The 20,230-nt window shown below is 60.2% G+C and overlaps 1 protein-coding gene across 1 annotated transcript in view; it reads left to right on the forward strand.

Annotated features, from left to right (window-relative positions):
- The first annotated feature begins 97 nt into the window (after window positions 1-97).
- The window catches only part of LOC144952396 (phospholipase D1-like), a 27,565-nt gene continuing 7,432 nt past the window's right edge, over window positions 98-20,230 (forward strand). The window contains 14 exon segments of the mRNA XM_078882791.1: window positions 98-149; window positions 678-859; window positions 3,055-3,188; window positions 4,051-4,196; window positions 8,541-8,667; window positions 9,385-9,450; window positions 9,592-9,650; window positions 10,622-10,694; window positions 10,696-10,706; window positions 11,062-11,235; window positions 13,093-13,242; window positions 15,386-15,469; window positions 17,714-17,795; window positions 19,350-19,460. Coding sequence (XP_078738917.1) covers window positions 127-149; window positions 678-859; window positions 3,055-3,188; window positions 4,051-4,196; window positions 8,541-8,667; window positions 9,385-9,450; window positions 9,592-9,650; window positions 10,622-10,694; window positions 10,696-10,706; window positions 11,062-11,235; window positions 13,093-13,242; window positions 15,386-15,469; window positions 17,714-17,795; window positions 19,350-19,460 — 1,422 coding nt within the window. The 5' untranslated portion in view covers window positions 98-126.

A 20,230-nucleotide genomic window follows, 5' to 3' on the forward strand; every position in this document is an offset into this window, starting at 1 on the left:
TGTGTAGTGAGTGGTGTGTAGTGAGTGGTGTGTAGTGAGTGGTGTGTAGTGAGTGGTGTGTAGTGAGTCTCTCTTCTGCTTTGTAGGATTCACTGCCGCCTGGAGCTGGTTCAGCACTGACTGAGGATGCCTTCAAATCGAGAGCACAGGTAACCAGGTGTGACGTAGTTGATGACGAGGTGTGACGTAGTTGATGACGAGTTGATGACGAGGTGTGACGTAGTTGATGACGAGGTGTGACGTAGTTGATGACGAGGTGTGACGTAGTTGATGACGAGTTGATGACGAGGTGTGGCGTAGTTGATGACGAGGTGTGACGTAGTTGATGACGAGGTGTGACGTAGTTGATGACGAGTTGATGACGAGGTGTGACGTAGTTGATGACGAGGTGTGACGTAGTTGATGACGAGTTGATGACGAGGTGTGACGTAGTTGATGACGAGGTGTGACGTAGTTGATGACGAGGTGTGACGTAGTTGATGACGAGTTGATGACTAGGTGTGACGTAGTTGATGACGAGGTGTGACGTAGTTGATGACGAGGTGTGACGTAGTTGATGACGAGTTGATGACGAGGTGTGACGTAGTTGATGACGAGGTGTGACGTAGTTGATGACGATGACGTAGTTGATGACGTAGTTGATGACGAGGTGGAACTCGCTGGCTGTCCCGTGCCAGGTTGGCACAGGCCCGGGTGTCGCGGGCTCGGCCTGCTGGAGGAGGTGGTGGTGGTGGAGGAGGTGGAGGAGGTGGAGGAGGTGGAGGAGGTGGAGGTGGGGACGACTCGAGTCTCACGCTCAGCTGTGAGCAGCTCGTCCTGGATCACGTGGTCCAGACTGACGATGACAGCAGCCAGATCGGTACCCACACTCACCCACACTCACCCACAAGCTCACCCTCACACTCACTCACACACACACTCACCCTCACACTCACTCACTCACACTCACCCTAACACTCACCCACACCCTCACACTCACCCTCACTCACCCTCACTCACCCACACCCTCACACTCACTCGCTCACACTTCACCCTACCACTCACCCACACTCACCCACAAGCTCACCCTCACACTCACTCACACACACACTCACCCTCACACTCACTCACTCACACTCACTCACTCACACTCACCCTAACACTCACCCACACCCTCACACTCACCCTCACTCACCCTCACTCACCCACACCCTCACACTCACTCGCTCACACTCACCCTACCACTCACCCACACTCACCCACAAGCTCACCCTCACACTCACTCACACACACACTCACCCTCACACTCACTCACTCACACTCACTCACTCACACTCACCCTAACACTCACCCACACCCTCACACTCACCCTCACTCACCCTCACTCACCCACACCCTCACACTCACTCGCTCACACTCACCCTCACCCTCACTCACTCACACAACAATCGCCATTCGCCACTAAGTGGCGGTGACGTCACCACGACGCTTGTGCCAGGCCAAGTGCACCTTGAGGCCACCTGAAGTGTCGAACGCCCGCTGGCAGGAGGTCACGGGGCAGACCCAGCAGGTGCCACGGGTCGACTGACCGAGATGACCGAGATGAGTGGCTGATGCACCACCTGTGCCCCCTACTGTACCAACTTGCTGTGCTTTAGCCACCCGGCGCTCCGCTCGTTGTTGTGAGCGTCGCTCCTCCGCCCTCCGTTGTTGTTGGAGGGCGACTGCCTCCAACTGCCCAGTAGCGTCCTTCACGAGCCTCCTCCACTGAGGCCGATCTTGACACCGCTGGTACCAGTCATCGGCAAGTCCACTCAGCTCCACGTTCTGTACCACATCACTCCATCTCTTCTCTAGCCCGTGCCGCGCCCGTTTAGCCCCCTCGATCCGGCCGAACAAAAGCTGTTTAGGCATGCGGTGGCTGGGCATGCGGGCTACATGACCCAGCCAACGCAGCCTTGCCTGCCGGAGGAGCTCACCAATGGGACTTTGCTCAGATCTTTCAAGGATTTGTGAGCTCGCACAATCCAGCCTGGTTAAACCCAGGATGGATCGTAGGCAGGCCAGACTAAATGTTTCCAACCGGCGAAGATGCTCCATTAGGGGGGTCCACGTTTCGCAAGCATAGAAAAGGGAGGGAATGACTGTGGCCGAGAAGACCTGAAGCTTCGTGCGGAGCGACAGACCAGGTAGCTTCCACAAAGCGTTACGCAACCGATGAAAAGATATTGCCGCTCGACTGATTCGGAGTGAGACCTCACCCACACTCACCCTCACTCACACTCACCCTCACTCACCCACCCAGACCCCCCCCCACTCACCCACACTCACCCTCACACTCACCCACACACTCACCCTCACCCTCACACTCACCCACACACTCACCGTGTGCGTGTTGCGTGTGTGCGTGTTGTGCGTGTGCGTGTTGCGTGTGTGCGTGTTGCGTGTGTGCGTGTTGCGTGTGTGCGTGTTGCGCGTGTGCGTGTTGTGTGTGCGTGTGTTGTGTGTGTGCGTGTTGCGTGTGCGCGTGTTGCATGTGTGCGTGTTGCGTGTGTGCGTGTTGCGTGTGTGCGTGTTGCGTGTGTGCGTGTTGCGTGTGTGCGTGTTGCGTGTGTGCGTGCTGTGTGTGTGTGTGTGCGTGTTGCGTGTGTGCGTGTTGCGTGTGTGCGTGTTGCGTGTTGCGTGTGTGCGTGTTGCGTGTGTGCGTGTTGCGTGTGTGCGTGTTGTGTGTGTGCGTGTTGTGTGTGTGCGTGTTGCGTGTGCGCGTGTTGCGTGTGCGCGTGTTGCGTGTGTGCGTGTTGCGCGTGTGCGTGTTGCGCGTGTGCGTGTTGCGTGTGTGCGTGTTGCGCGTGCGCGTGTTGCGTGTGCGCGTGTTGCGTGTGTGCGTGTTGCGTGTGTGCGTGTTGCGTGTGTGCGTGTTGCGTGTGTGCGTGTTGCGTGTGTGCGTGTTGCGTGTGTGCGTGTTGCGTGTGTGCGTGTTGCGTGTGTGCGTGTTGCGTGTGTGCGTGTTGCGTGTGTGCGTGTGTGCGTGTTGCGTGTGTGCGTGTTGCGTGTGTGCGTGTTGTGTGTGATCAGGGGAGGCGGCCACGGGGGCGGACATCCCCTTCGCCGGCATCCAGCGGCCCAGCGCGGAGCGCGATGTCTTCCTGCCGGGGCGCGGCTTCAGGGTGCGCGTCACCCACGTGGAGCGCCTCGGCTCGTCGCACACGGTGAGGGGCCTGTGACGTCACGCGGGGGGGCGGAGTCTGTGACGTCACGCGGGGGGCGGAGTCTGTGACGTCACGCGGGGGGCGGAGTCTGTGACGTCACGCGGAACGCGGCTTCAGGGTGCACGTCACCCACGTGGAGCGCCTCGGCTCGTCGCACACGGTGAGGGGCCTGTGACGTCACGCGGGGGGGCGGAGTCTGTGACGTCACGCGGGGGGCGGAGTCTGTGACGTCACGCGGGGGGGGGCGGAGTCTGTGACGTCACGCGGGACGCGGCTTCAGGGTGCGCGTCACCCACGTGGAGCGCCTCGGCTCGTCGCACACGGTGAGGGGCCTGTGACGTCACGCGGGGGGGGCGGAGTCTGTGACGTCACGCGGGGGGGGCGGAGTCTGTGACGTCACGCGGGACGCGGCTTCAGGGTGCGCGTCACCCACGTGGAGCGCCTCGGCTCGTCGCACACGGTGAGGGGCCTGTGACGTCACGCAGGGGGGGCGGAGTCTGTGACGTCACGCGGGGGGGGCGGAGTCTGTGACGTCACGCGGGGGGCGGAGTCTGTGACGTCACGCGGGGGGGCGTGATGCACGCGGGGGGTGAACGCGTCTGCGGTGCGTGAATTTGATGTATTGCTGATCGAGTATTGATCACCGAGTATTGATCACCGAGTATTGATCACCGAGTCATGATGATCGCGTATTGATATTCTAGTATTGATATCCGAGCGAGTATTGATCTCAGATAATTGGCATCCGAGTATTGATCATTGAGCGAGCGTTTATCAACCGAACGGTGACAGTCGCGTATTGATCCTCGAGTGTATTGCTACCCGTGCATTGATCGCCGCGTATCGATCGCTGCGGGTGCAGGAGAAGGGCTCGTGCATGTTCACGGTGGAGCTGGCGCACGGGGACTTCGCGTGGACCATCCGCCGACGCTACAAACACTTCCAGGCGCTGCACCAGGAGCTGCAGCGCTACCGCACCCTGCTGCACATCCCCATCCCCACACGCGGGTAGCGCCACCTCGCCTGCACCACCACATGTACCACCACATGTACCACCACATGTACCACCACATGTACCACCACCTGCACCACCTACACCACCACCTGCACCACCACCTGCACCACCACCTGCACCACCTGCACCACCACATGTACCACCACATGTACCACCACCTGCACCACCTACACCACCACCTGCACCACCACCTGCACCACCACCTGCACCACCACCTGCACCACCACCTGCACCACCTGCACCACCACCTGCACCACCTACACCACCACCTGCACCACCACATGCACCACCTGCACCACCACCTGCACCACCTACACCACCACCTGCACCACCACATGCACCACCTGCACCACCACCTGCACCACCTGCACCACCACCTGCACCACCACCTGCACCACCACATGCACCACCTGCACCACCACCTGCACCACCACCTGCACCACCACATGCACCACCTGCACCACCACCTGCACCACCACATGTACCACCTGCACCACCACCTACACCACCACCTGCACCACCACCTGCACCACCTGCACCACCACCTGCACCACCACCTGCACCACCTGCACCACCACCTGCACCACCTGCACCACCACCTGCACCACCACCTGCACCACCACATGCACCACCTGCACCACCACCTGCACCACCACCTGCACCACCACATGCACCACCTGCACCACCACCTACACCACCACCTGCACCACCACCTGCACCACCTGCACCACCACCTGCACCACCTGCACCACCACCTGCACCACCACCTGCACCACCACATGCACCACCTGCACCACCACCTGCACCACCACCTGCACCACCTACACCACCACCTGCACCACCACATGCACCACCTACACCACCACCTGCACCACCTGCACCACCTGCACCACCTGCACCACCACCTACACCACCACCTGCACCACCACATGCACCACCTGCACCACCACCTGCACCACCACATGTACCACCTGCACCACCTGCACCACCACCTGCACCACCTGCACCACCACCTGCACCACCACCTGCACCACCACATGCACCACCTGCACCACCACCTGCACCACCACCTGCACCACCTACACCACCACCTGCACCACCACATGCACCACCTACACCACCACCTGCACCACCTGCACCACCTGCACCACCTGCACCACCACCTACACCACCACCTGCACCACCACATGCACCACCTGCACCACCACCTGCACCACCACCTGCACCACCTGCACCACCTGCACCACCACCTGCACCACCACCTGCACCACCACATGCACCACCTGCACCACCACCTGCACCACCTGCACCACCACCTGCACCACCACCTGCACCACCTGCACCACCACCTGCACCACCACATGCACCACCTACACCACCACCTGCACCACCTACACCACCACCTGCACCACCACATGCACCACCACCTGCACCACCTACACCACCACCTACACCACCACCTGCACCACCACATGCACCACCTGCACCACCACCTGCACCACCTACACCACCACCTGCACCACCACATGCACCACCACCTGCACCACCTACACCACCACCTACACCACCACCTGCACCACCACATGCACCACCTGCACCACCACATGCACCACCTGCACCACCACCTGCACCACCACCTGCACCACCTGCACCACCACCTGCACCACCTACACCACCACCTGCACCACCACCTGCACCACCTGCACCACCACCTGCACCACCTACACCACCACCTGCACCACCTGCACCACCACCTGCACCACCTACACCACCACCTTCACCACCACCTGCACCACCTGCACCACCACCTGCACCACCACCTGCACCACCACCTGCACCACCTACACCACCACCTGCACCACCTACACCACCACCTGCACCACCACATGCACCACCTGCACCACCACCTGCACCACCTACACCACCACCTTCACCACCACCTGCACCACCTGCACCACCACCTGCACCACCACCTGCACCACCACCTGCACCACCTACACCACCACCTGCACCACCTACACCACCACCTGCACCACCACATGCACCACCTGCACCACCACCTGCACCACCACCTGCACCACCTGCACCACCACATGCACCACCTGCACCACCACCTGCACCACCACCTGCACCACCTGCACCACCACATGTACCACCTACACCACCACCTGCACCACCACCTGCACCACCACCTGCACCACCTACACCACCACCTGCACCACCTACACCACCACCTACACCACCACATGCACCACCTGCACCACCACCTGCACCACCACATGCACCACCTGCACCACCACCTGCACCACCACATGTACCACCTGCACCACCACCTGCACCACCTGCACCACCACCTGCACCACCTGCACCACCACCTGCACCACCACCTGCACCACCACATGCACCACCTGCACCACCACCTGCACCACCTGCACCACCACCTGCACCACCTGCACCACCACCTGCACCACCACCTGCACCACCACATGCACCACCTGCACCACCACCTGCACCACCACCTGCACCACCACATGCACCACCTGCACCACCACCTACACCACCACCTGCACCACCACCTGCACCACCTGCACCACCACCTGCACCACCTGCACCACCACCTGCACCACCACCTGCACCACCACATGCACCACCTGCACCACCACCTGCACCACCACCTGCACCACCACCTGCACCACCTGCACCACCACCTGCACCACCTGCACCACCACCTGCACCACCACCTGCACCACCACATGCACCACCTGCACCACCACCTGCACCACCACCTACACCACCACCTGCACCACCACCTGCACCACCACCTACACCACCTGCACCACCACATGCACCACCTGCACCACCACCTGCACCACCACATGTACCACCTGCACCACCACCTGCACCACCTGCACCACCACCTGCACCACCTGCACCACCACCTGCACCACCACCTGCACCACCACATGCACCACCTGCACCACCACCTGCACCACCTGCACCACCACCTGCACCACCTGCACCACCACCTGCACCACCACCTGCACCACCACATGCACCACCTGCACCACCACCTGCACCACCACCTGCACCACCACATGCACCACCTGCACCACCACCTGCACCACCACCTGCACCACCACATGCACCACCTGCACCACCACCTACACCACCACCTGCACCACCACCTGCACCACCACCTGCACCACCACATGCACCACCTGCACCACCACCTACACCACCACCTGCACCACCACCTGCACCACCTGCACCACCACCTGCACCACCACCTGCACCACCTACACCACCACCTACACCACCACCTGCACCACCACCTGCACCACCTACACCACCACCTGCACCACCTGCACCACCACCTACACCACCACCTGCACCACCTGCACCACCACCTACACCACCACATGTACCACCTGCACCACCACCTGCACCACCTGCACCACCACCTGCACCACCACCTGCACCACCTGCACCACCTACACCACCACCTGCACCACCTACACCACCACCTGCACCACCACATGCACCACCTGCACCACCACCTGCACCACCTGCACCACCTACACCACCACCTGCACCACCACCTGCACCACCTACACCACCACCTGCACCACCTGCACCACCACCTGCACCACCTACACCACCACCTGCACCACCTGCACCACCACCTACACCACCACCTGCACCACCTGCACCACCACCTACACCACCACATGTACCACCTGCACCACCACCTACACCACCACCTGCACCACCACCTGCACCACCTGCACCACCACCTGCACCACCACCTGCACCACCTACACCACCACCTGCACCACCTGCACCACCACCTGCACCACCACCTGCACCACCTACACCACCACCTGCACCACCTGCACCACCACCTGCACCACCACATGTACCACCTACACCACCACCTGCACCACCTGCACCACCTACACCACCACCTGCACCACCACCTGCACCACCTACACCACCACCTACACCACCACCTGCACCACCACCTGCACCACCACCTGCACCACCACATGTACCACCTACACCACCACCTGCACCACCTGCACCACCTACACCACCACCTGCACCACCTACACCACCACCTGCACCACCACCTGCACCACCTACACCACCACCTGCACCACCACCTGCACCACCACCTGCACCAGGAGACACGGCAGGCTCGTTCCCCCGTGTGTCCCCCCCCCCCCGTGCCCCCCCCCGTGCCCCCCCCCCCGTGCCCCCCCCCCGTGCCCCCCCCCGTGCCCCCCCCCCGTGCCCCCCCCCCACGTGCCCCCCCCCGTGCCCCCCCCCCCCCACAGGCTGCGTTCTCGCCGTGGGGGCCGCGAGGGCGAGGACCGCAAGATCCCGGCGCTGCCGCACAGGGTCGTCGACGGGAAGCGGCGCGGGGACGGAGGTGGGCGTGACGAGCCCACGTCCATCCGCAAGGTGACCACCACCACCACCACCACCACCACAACCACAACCACAACCACACCACCACCATCACTACCACACCACCACCATCACCACGTCCATCCGCAAGGTGACCACCACCACCACCACCACCACAACCACAACCACAACCACACCACCACCATCACCACCACACCACCACCATCACCACCACACCACCACCATCACCACCACCACCACCACAACCACCACCACACCACCACCATCACCACCACACCACCACCATCACCACGTCCATCCGCAAGGTGACCACCACCACCACACCACCACCACCACAACCACCACCACCACAACCACCACTACACCACCACCACACCACCACCACCACCACGGTCACCACCACCACACCACCGCCATCACGGTCACCACCACCACCACACCACCACCACCACACCACCACCACCACGGTCACCACCACCACGGTCACCACCACCACCACGCAGCGTTCAGCGTTCAGCGCTGCGCCACGAATCCGCTCGTCGATCCCCGCTCACGGGGCAGCATCGGTGACGAACGCCTTCATCGGTGCCGGCCGTCCCCTGGGTCGACTCGGCCTCAAACGAGCGGCCCGCGGTGCGGTGCAGCTGGCGTGGTGTCGGCCACGCCGGCACTTGCCGCGCCGGCCCGCGAAGGCTACACGGCGGGGGACCTTTGCCTTTGTGTCTGGTGTCTGTCTCGCTGGCGGTGCAGAAGCAGATCGAGCAGTACCTGAGCACGCTGCTGGATACGCCGGTCTACAGGGACTACTCGGCCATGGTGGGTGGCACGCACACGCGTGTCCGTGCGTGACGCGTGTGCGTGCGTCACGCGTGTAGGCGTTACGTGTGTCCCGCGTGCAACGTGTTGCCGCGTGTCAGATGGCGTGCATGACGTGTCACCTGTCACGCGTGTGTACAGTGGGAGTTCCTGGAGGTGAGTTACCTCTCATTCATCCGAGACCTGGGGCCTAAGGGCATGTGAGTGGCACGCACGCACACTCACACGCACACACACACGCGTACACACACACACACGTACACACACGCACACACACATGTACACACACACATACACACACAACACACGTACACACACTCACACACACACGTACACACACTCACACGCACACTCACACGCACACTCACACGCGCACACACATGTACACACACACGTACACACACACACACGTACACACACTCACACGCACACACACAACACACGTACACACACATGTACACACACACACGTACACACACTCACACGCACACTCACACGCACACACACACATACACACACACGTACACACACTCACACTCACACACACACACACACGTACACACACACATACGTACACACACTCACACGCACACACACATGTACACACACACATACACACACAACACACGTACACACACAACACACGCACACTCACACGCACACTCACACGCACACACACACATACACACACACACACACGTACACACACTCACACGCACACTCACACTCACACACACACACACACGTACACACACACATACGTACACACACTCACACGCACACACACATGTACACACACACATACACACACAACACACGTACACACACAACACACGTACACACACACACACGTACACACACACACGTACACACACACACGTGTACACACACACGTGTACACACACACACATACGTACACACACATACACATACACACACATACACACACACACACACTGACTGACTTCTCTCTGTACTTTTTCCCCTGTGTCCCCCCCTCCCAATGACCCCCCCCATCCCCCCCCACCCCATATCCCCCCCATGCCCCCCCCAATGTCCCCCACCTCGTGCCCCCCCCCCCCCCGTCCCCCCCACCCCATATCCCCCCCCGTGACCTCCCCCATGTCCCCCCCCCCATGTCCCACCCCCCCCCCCATGCGCCATGTGCCAGTGAGGGCTACCTGATGAAGCGCTCTGGGGGGTACAAGATGGGCCACTGTGGGGGTGGCGAGGCGTGCGCACAGCTGGTCCAAGCGGTACGACCACACACACACACACGTGTGTCACACACACCCACACACGTGCCACCCTACACACACACACACGTGTCACACACACACACGTGTCACACACACACACACACACACGTGTGTCACACACACACACATACGCACGTGCCACACACACACGTGTCACACACACACACACGTGTCACCCTACACACAAACGCACTCTCCGCTGTGATCTCCCCAATACAATTGCACTGACGAGTTACACGGACGACGACTCGTGTTGCCTCCCCCGTGCCCCCCCCCCCTATGGCTCCCCCCCCGTGCCCCCCCCGTGCCCCCCCCGTGCCCCCCCCCCGTGCCCCCCCCCCCGTGCCCCCAGGTGGTTCGTGCTCAAGGACTCGTTCCTGCTCTACACGGACGCCGACGGGGGCCACGTCTCCGGCGTGCTGCTCTTCGACCGCGACTTTGACGCGCAGACCAACAGCAGCAGCGACGGCGGCGGCGGCGGCCACGCAGACAAGACGGCGCGCGTCAACATCCAGAACATGAGCAGGTGGGGGGGCGGGGGGGGCAGGGGGGGCGGGGGGGGGCAGGGGGGGCGGGGGGGGTGGCAGGGGGGGCGGGGGGGGCAGGGGGGGGGACTCACCCTGTCTCTGCGTCTCTATAGGACTCACCTTATAGGACTCACCTTGTATCTTATAGGACTTGCCGTGTCTCTTATAGGACTCACCTTGTATCTTATAGGACTCGTCGTTTCCCTGCGTCTTTATAGGACTCGCCCTGTCCCTGCGTCTCTATAGGACTTGCCGTGTCTCTTATAGGACTCACCGTGTCTCTGCGTTTTTATAGGACTCACCCCGTGTCTCTTATAGGACTCGCCCTCTCCCTGCGTCTCTATAGGACTTGCCGTGTCTCTTATAGGACTCGCCGTGTCCCTGTGTCTCTATAGGACTCACCCCGTATCTGTTATAGGACTCACCCTGTCCCTGCGTCTTTATAGGACTCACCCCGTGTCTCTATAGGACTCACCCTCTCCCTGCGTCTCTATAGGACTCACCCCGTATCTCTATAGGACTCACCCTCTCCCTGCGTCTCTATAGGACTCACCCCGTGTCTCTATAGGACTCACCCTCTCCCTGCGTCTCTATAGGACTCACCCCATGTCTCTATAGGACTCACCCTCTCCCTGCGTCTCTATAGGACTCACCGTGTCTCCCCTCCTGCCCCCCCCCCCGTGCAGGACCCTGACGGTGCGCTGCCCGTCGTTCCTGCATCTCTATAGGACTCACCCTCTCCCTGCGTCTCTATAGGACTCACCCTCTCTCTGCGTCTCTATAGGACTCACCCTCTCCCTGCGTCTCTATAGGACTCACCCCGTGTCTCTATAGGACTCACCCTCTCCCTGCGTCTCTATAGGACTCACCCCGTGTCTCTATAGGACTCACCCTCTCCCTGCGTCTCTATAGGACTCACCCCGTGTCTCTATAGGACTCACCCTCTCCCTGCGTCTCTATAGGACTCACCCCGTGTCTCTATAGGACTCACCCTCTCCCTGCGTCTCTATAGGGCTCACCCTGTCCCTGCGTCTCTATAGGACTCACCGTGTCTCCCCTCCTGCCCCCCCCCCCCGTGCAGGACCCTGACGGTGCGCTGCCCGTCGTTCCTACATCTCTATAGGACTCACCCTCTCCCTGCGTCTCTATAGGACTCACCCCGTGTCTCTATAGGACTCACCCTCTCCCTGCGTCTCTATAGGGCTCACCCTGTCCCTGTGTCTCTATAGGACTCACCGTGTCTCCCCTCCTGCCCCCCCCCCTTCCGTGCAGGACCCTGACGGTGCGCTGCCCGTCGTTCCTGCATCTCTATAGGACTCACCCTCTCCCTGCGTCTCTATAGGACTCACCCTCTCCCTGCGTCTCTATAGGGCTCACCCTGTCCCTGCGTCTCTATAGGACTCACCGTGTCTCCCCTCCTGCCCCCCCCCCCCCCGCGTGCAGGACCCTGACGGTGCGGTGCCCGTCGTTCCTGCATCTCTATAGGACTCACCCTCTCCCTGCGTCTCTATAGGACTCTCCCTGCGTCTCTATAGGCTCACCCTGTCCCTGCGTCTCTATAGGACTCACCGTGTCTCCCCTCCTGCCCCCCCCCCCCCCGCGTGCAGGACCCTGACGGTGCGCTGCCCGTCGTTCCTGCGTCTCTATAGGACTCACCCTCTCCCTGCGTTTCTATAGGGCTCACCCCGTGTCTCTATAGGACTCACCCTCTCCCTGCGTCTCTATAGGACTCACCTCGTGTCTCTATAAGACTCACCCTCTCCCTGCGTCTCTATAGGGCTCACCCTGTCCCTGCGTCTCTATAGGACTCACCGTGTCTCCCCTTCCTGCCCCCCCCCCCCCCCCCCCGCGTGCAGGACCCTGACGGTGCGCTGCCCGTCGTTCCGCCACAGCCTGTGGTGGAGCAAGTCGCTGCGGGAGTTTGCGGAGACCCACGGCAGCGGCTACCAGCACAGCAACCGCTTTGACGCCTTCGCCCCGCCACGGCCACTCACGCAAGCACGCTGGTACGCACACACACACTGGTACACACACACACTGGTACACACACACTGTATGTACACACACACTGGTACACACACACTGGTACACACACACACTGGTACACACACACACACACACTGGTACACACACACACACACACTGGTACGCACACACACACTGGTCACACTAACACACACACACACGCTGGTACACACACACACTGGTACACACACACACACACACTGGTACACTGACACACACACACTGGTACACACACACACACTCTGGTACACACACACACTGGTACACACACACACACACTGGTACACACACACACACGCTGTACACACACACACACACACACTGGTACCACACACACACACTGGTACACACACACTGGTACACACACACACGACACACACTGGTACACACACACACACACCTGGTACACACACACCACACTGGTACACACACACTGGTACACACACACACTGGTACACACACACACACTGGTACACACACACACTGTGTACACACACACTGGTACACACACACACTGGTCAACACACACTGGTACACACACACACACTGGTACACACACACTGGTACACACACACACTGGTACACACACTGTACACACACACACACTGGTACACACACACACACACTGGTGTACACACACACACACACACTGGTACACACACACTGGTACACACACACACACACTGGTACACACACACACACTGGTACACACACACTGGTACACACACACACACTGGTACACACACACTGGTAACACACACACACACTGGTACACACACACTGGTACACACACACACACTGGTACACACACACTGGTACACACACACACGGACACACACACACACTGGTACACACACACACAGGACACACACACTGGTACACACACACTGGTACACACACACACACACTGGTACACACACACACACTGGTACACACACACACACACACTGGTACACACACACTGGTACACACACACACACACTGGTACACACACACACACACGCTGGTACACACACACACACACTGGTACACACACACTGGTACACACACACACACACTGGTACACACACACACACTGGTACACACACACTGGTACACACACACACACTGGTACACACACACTGGTACACACACACACACACTGGTACACACACACACACTGGTACACACACACACACACACTGGTACACACACACACACACACTGGTACACACACACACACTGGTACACACACACACACACATTGGTACACACACACTGGTACCCACACACTGGTACACACACACTGGTACACACAACAACCGCCATTTGCCACTAAGTGGCGGTGACGTCACCACGACGCTTGTGCCAGGCCATGTGCACCTTGAGGCCACGTGAAGTTTCGAACGCCCGCTGGCAGGAGGTCACGGGGCAGACCCAGCAGGTGCCACGGGTCGACTGACTGAGATGACCGAGATGAGTGGCTGATGCACCACCTGTGCCCCCTACTGTGCCAACTTGCCGTGCTTTAGCCACCCGGCGCTCCGCTCGTTGTTGTGAGCGTCGCTCCTCCGCCCTCCGTTGTTGTTGGAGGGCAATTGCCTCCAACTGCCCAGTAGCAGCGTCCTTCACGAGCCTCCTCCACAGAGGCCGATCTTGACATCGCTGGTACCAGTCATCAGCAAGTCCACTCAGCTCCACGTCCTCCTGTACCACATCACTCCATCTCTTCTCTAGCCCGTGCCGCGCCCGTTTAGCCCTCTCGATCCGGCCGAACAAAAGCTGTTTGAGCATGAGGTGACTGGGCATGCGGGCTACATGACCCAGCCAACGCAGCCTTGCCTGCCGGAGGAGCTCACCAATGGGACTTTGCCCAGATCTTTCAAGGATTTGTGAGCTCCTCACACAATCCAGCCTGGTTAAACCCAGGATGGATCGTAGGCAGGCCAGCCTAAATGTTTCTAACCCGCGAAGATGCTCCATTAGTCCACGTTAGGGGGGTCCACGTTTCACACACTCGTGCACACACAATGGCGGCCGGGCGTGGCACCGCCCTTCATAGGTGCTGCTGCTCGCTACGAACAGCACTTGCCCCTCCAGTCTGTGGAGGCTACACGGGGGATCTTTGTCTGTCGGTGGGGCCAGGTTCGTGAACGGCGCCCAGTACTTTGTGGAGGTGGCTGACGCCCTGCAGGCAGCCAAGGAGGAGATCTTCATCACGGACTGGTGGTGCGTAACATCACCACCACCACCATCATCACCATCATCACCATCACCGCCACCATCACCACCATCACCACCACCACCGCCATCACCACCACCATCACCACCACCACCACCGCCATCACCACCACCATCACCACCACCATCACCGCCACCATCACCATCATCACCACCATCGCCACCATCGCCACCATCACCACCATCATCACCACCACCAGCATCACCACCACCATCACCACCATCATCACCACCACCATCACCACTCGGGGTGGGGGAGGTGTCTAATGAGTGGCAGGTGCGGAGCTGGGGGCATAAGCCCTGAGACTCCTCCTCCTGTATAATGCGGCGGGTCCAGAAACCGTGGGAGCTTTCTGGCTCTCTCTCTGTCTCTGTCTGTCTCTCTCTGTCTCTCTCTCTATCTCTGTCTCTCTGTCTCTCTCTCTCTCTGTCTCTCTGTCTCTCTCTCTGTCTCTGTCTGTCTCTCGCTCTCTGAGACGATGGGCGACTCCACATCGCGACTTCCTCCACCTCTCCGTCTGCACGGCGTGACGCGGGTTCCGCTGGTGACACGAGTGACAACCACTACCGTCACTATCACCCCCGCGAGCGACTAGCTGACTGACTGACTGAGTAGCTGAGTGACTGACTGGCTGAGCGAGTAGCTGAGTGACTGACTGAGCAAGTAGCTGAGTGACTGACTGAGTGAGCGAGTAGCTGACTGACTGAGCGAGTAGCTGAGTGACTGACTGAGTGAGCGAGTAGCTGACTGACTGAGCGAGTAGCTGAGTGACTGACTGGCTGAGCGAGTAGCTGAGTGACTGAATGAGTGAGTAGCTGAGTGACTGACTGGCTGAGCGAGTAGCTGAGTGACTGACTGAGCAAGTAGCTGAGTGACTGACTGAGTGAGCGAGTAGCTGACTGACTGAGCGAGTAGCTGAGTGACTGACTGAGTGAGCGAGTAGCTGACTGACTGAATGAGTGAGTAGCTGAGTGACTGACTGAGTGAGGGAGTAGCTGACTGACTGAGTGAGTGAGTAGCTGAGTGACTGACTGAGCGAGTAGCTGAGTGACTGAATGAGTGAGTAGCTGAGTGACTGAATGAGTGAGTAGCTGAGTGACTGACTGAGCGAGTAGCTGAGTGACTGAATGAGTGAGTAGCTGAGTGACTGACTGAGCGAGTAGCTGAGTGACTGACTGAGTGAGCGAGCAGCTGAGTGACTGGCTGAGCGAGTAGCTGAGTGACTGAATGAGTGAGTAGCTGAGTGACTGACTGAGTGAGGGAGTAGCTGACTGACTGAGTGAGCGAGTAGCTGACTGACTGAGCGAGTAGCTGAGTGACTGACTGAGTGAGCGAGCAGCTGAGTGACTGACTGAGCGAGTAGCTGAGTGACTGACTGAGTGAGCGAGCAGCTGAGTGACTGGCTGAGCGAGTAGCTGAGTGACTGACTGAGTGAGCGAGCAGCTGAGTGACTGACTGAGCGAGTAGCTGAGTGACTGAATGAGTGAGTAGCTGAGTGACTGACTGAGTGAGGGAGTAGCTGACTGACTGAGTGAGTGAGTAGCTGAGTGACTGAGTGAGCGAGTAGCTGACTGACTGAGCGAGTAGCTGAGTGACTGACTGAGTGAGCGAGCAGCTGAGTGACTGGCTGAGCGAGTAGCTGAGTGACTGACTGACTGAGCGAGTAGCTGAGTGACTGACTGACTGAGCGAGTAGCTGAGTGACTGACTGACTGAGCGAGTAGCTGAGTGACTGACTGACTGAGCGAGTAGCTGAGTGACTGACTGACTGAGCGAGCAGCTGAGTGACTGACTGAGTGAGCGAGCAGCTGAGTGACTGACTGAGCGAGTAGCTGAGTGACTGAATGAGTGAGTAGCTGAGTGACTGACTGAGTGAGGGAGTAGCTGACTGACTGAGTGAGTAGCTGAGTGACTGAGTGAGCGAGTAGCTGACTGACTGAGCGAGTAGCTGAGTGACTGACTGAGTGAGCGAGCAGCTGAGTGACTGGCTGAGCGAGTAGCTGAGTGACTGACTGACTGAGCGAGTAGCTGAGTGACTGACTGACTGAGCGAGTAGCTGAGTGACTGACTGACTGAGTGAGTAGCTGAGTGACTGAGTGAGCGAGTAGCTGACTGGCTGAGCGAGTAGCTGAGTGACTGACTGACTGAGCGAGTAGCTGAGTGACTGACTGAGCGAGTAGCTGAGTGACTGAGTGAGTAGCTGAGTGAGGCGCCCCCTACTTTGCGTCCCAGGCTGAGCCCAGAGATCTTCCTCAAGAGGCCTCCGATGGAGGGGAACTACTGGCGCCTCGACTGGGTGCTCAAACGCAAGGCCGTGAGTCACTCGCTCGCACCGCGTGCGTGTGTGTGTACGTGTGTGTGTGTATGTTTGTGTGTACGTGTGTGTGTACGTGTGTGGGTGTGCGTGCAGGAGAGTGGGGGAGCGGTGGTGCAGCGGTTAGCGCTACGCTGCGCTACGAACCTGGCGCCCCGGGTTCGATTCCTGCTCACGGCCAACACCCAGGGACGATTATCTGAACCGGTCCTGGGCCTCCCCTAGGTCGACTCAGCCTGAAATGAGTACCTGGTGTAACGTGTAAACATCGCCACTGGGGAGACAAAGGCGGTCGGGAGTGGTGCTGGCCACCCACCCCCTCGTGTACCGTTATGGCCTTCATATGTGCTCGCTAACAGCACTTGCCATTCAGTCTGTTAAGGCTATATGGGGGATCTTTGTCTTTGTGCAGGAGAGTGGCGTGTGTGTACACGTTCTCAATCACAGCTGACTCCCCTGTCATCACCTCCCCGTGGCCACCAGTCCCTTCGCACTCACAGCTGACTCCCCTGTCATTACCTCCCTTGGCCACCAGTCCCTTCACACTCACAGCTGACTCCCCTGTCATTACCTCCCGTGGCCACCAGTCCCTTCACACTCACAGCTGACTCCCCTGTCATTACCTCCCTTGGCCACCAGTCCCTTCACACTCACAGCTGACTCCCCTGTCATTACCTCCCGTGGCCACCAGTCCCTTCGCACTCACAGCTGACTCCCCTGTCATTACCTCCCTTGGCCACCAGTCCCTTCACACTCACAGCTGACTCCCCTGTCATTACCTCACGTGGCCACCAGTCCCTTCACACTCACAGCTGACTCCCCTGTCATTACCTCCCGTGGCCACCAGTCCCTTCGCACTCACAGCTGACTCCCCTGTCATTACCTCCCTTTGGCCACCAGTCCCTTCGCACTCACAGCTGACTCCCCTGTCATTACCTCCCGTGGCCACCAGTCCCTTCGCACTCACAGCTGGCTCCCCTGTCATTACCTCCCGTGGCCACCGGTCCCTTCGCACTCACAGCTGGCTCCCCTGTCATTACCTCCCGTGGCCACCAGTCCCTTCGCACTCACAGCTGACTCCCCTGTCATTACCTCCCGTGGCCACCAGTCCCTTCGCACTCACAGCTGGCTCCCCTGTCATCACCTCCCGTGGCCACCGGTCCCTTCGCACTCACAGCTGGCTCCCCTGTCATTACCTCCCGTGGCCACCAGTCCCTTCGCACTCACAGCTGGCTCCCCTGTCATCACCTCCCGTGGCCACCGGTCCCTTCGCACTCACAGCTGGCTCCCCTGTCATTACCTCCCGTGGCCACCAGTCCCTTCGCACTCACAGCTGACTCCCCTGTCATTACCTCCCGTGGCCACCAGTCCCTTCGCACTCACAGCTGACTCCCCCGTCATTACCTCCCGTGGCCACCAGTCCCTTCGCACTCACAGCTGACTCCCCTGTCATTACCTCCTGTGGCCACCAGTCCCTTCACACTCTCAGCTGACTCCCCTGGCATGACACACGTGTACGTGTGTGCACGTGTGTGTACGTGTGTGTGTGTGCAGGAGAGTGGTGTGCGCGTGTACGTGCTGCTGTACAAGGAGGTGGAGCTGGCGCTGGGGATCAACAGCGGCTACAGCAAGCGCAGCCTCATGGGCATGCACCCCAACATCCGGGTACCAGCAGGAGCACTACCACACTGCCCCACCCTACACCACCCTACACCACCCTACACCACCCCACCCTACACCACCCTACACCACCCTACACCACCCTACACCACCCCACCCTACCCCACCCCACCCTACACCACCCCACACCACCCCACTCTACACCACCCCACCCTACACCACCCCACACCACCCCACTCTACACCACCCCACCCTACCCCACCCCACCCTACACCACCCCACCCTACACCACCCTACACCACCCCACCCTACCCCACCCCACCCTACACCACCCCACTCTACACCACCCTTCACCACCCCACCCTACCCCACCCCACCCTACACCACCCCACACCACCCCACTCTACACCACCCCACCCTACACCACCCCACACCACCCCACTCTACACCACCCCACCCTACCCCACCCCACCCTACACCACCCCACCCTACACCACCCTACACCACCCCACCCTACCCCACCCCACCCTACACCACCCCACTCTACACCACCCTTCACCACCCCACCCTACCCCACCCCACCCTACACCACCCCACACCACCCCACTCTACACCACCCCACCCTACACCACCCCACACCACCCCACTCTACACCACCCCACCCTACCCCACCCCACCCTACACCACCCCACTCTACACCACCCTACACCACCCCACCCTACCCCACCCCACCCTACACCACCCCACACCACCCCACTCTACACCACCCCACCCTACACCACCCCACCCCACCCTACACCACCCCACCCTACACC

This window comes from Lampetra fluviatilis, chromosome 67 (assembly GCF_964198595.1).
Source record: "Lampetra fluviatilis chromosome 67, kcLamFluv1.1, whole genome shotgun sequence".
In the NCBI taxonomy this organism is placed as follows: domain Eukaryota; kingdom Metazoa; phylum Chordata; class Hyperoartia; order Petromyzontiformes; family Petromyzontidae; genus Lampetra; species Lampetra fluviatilis.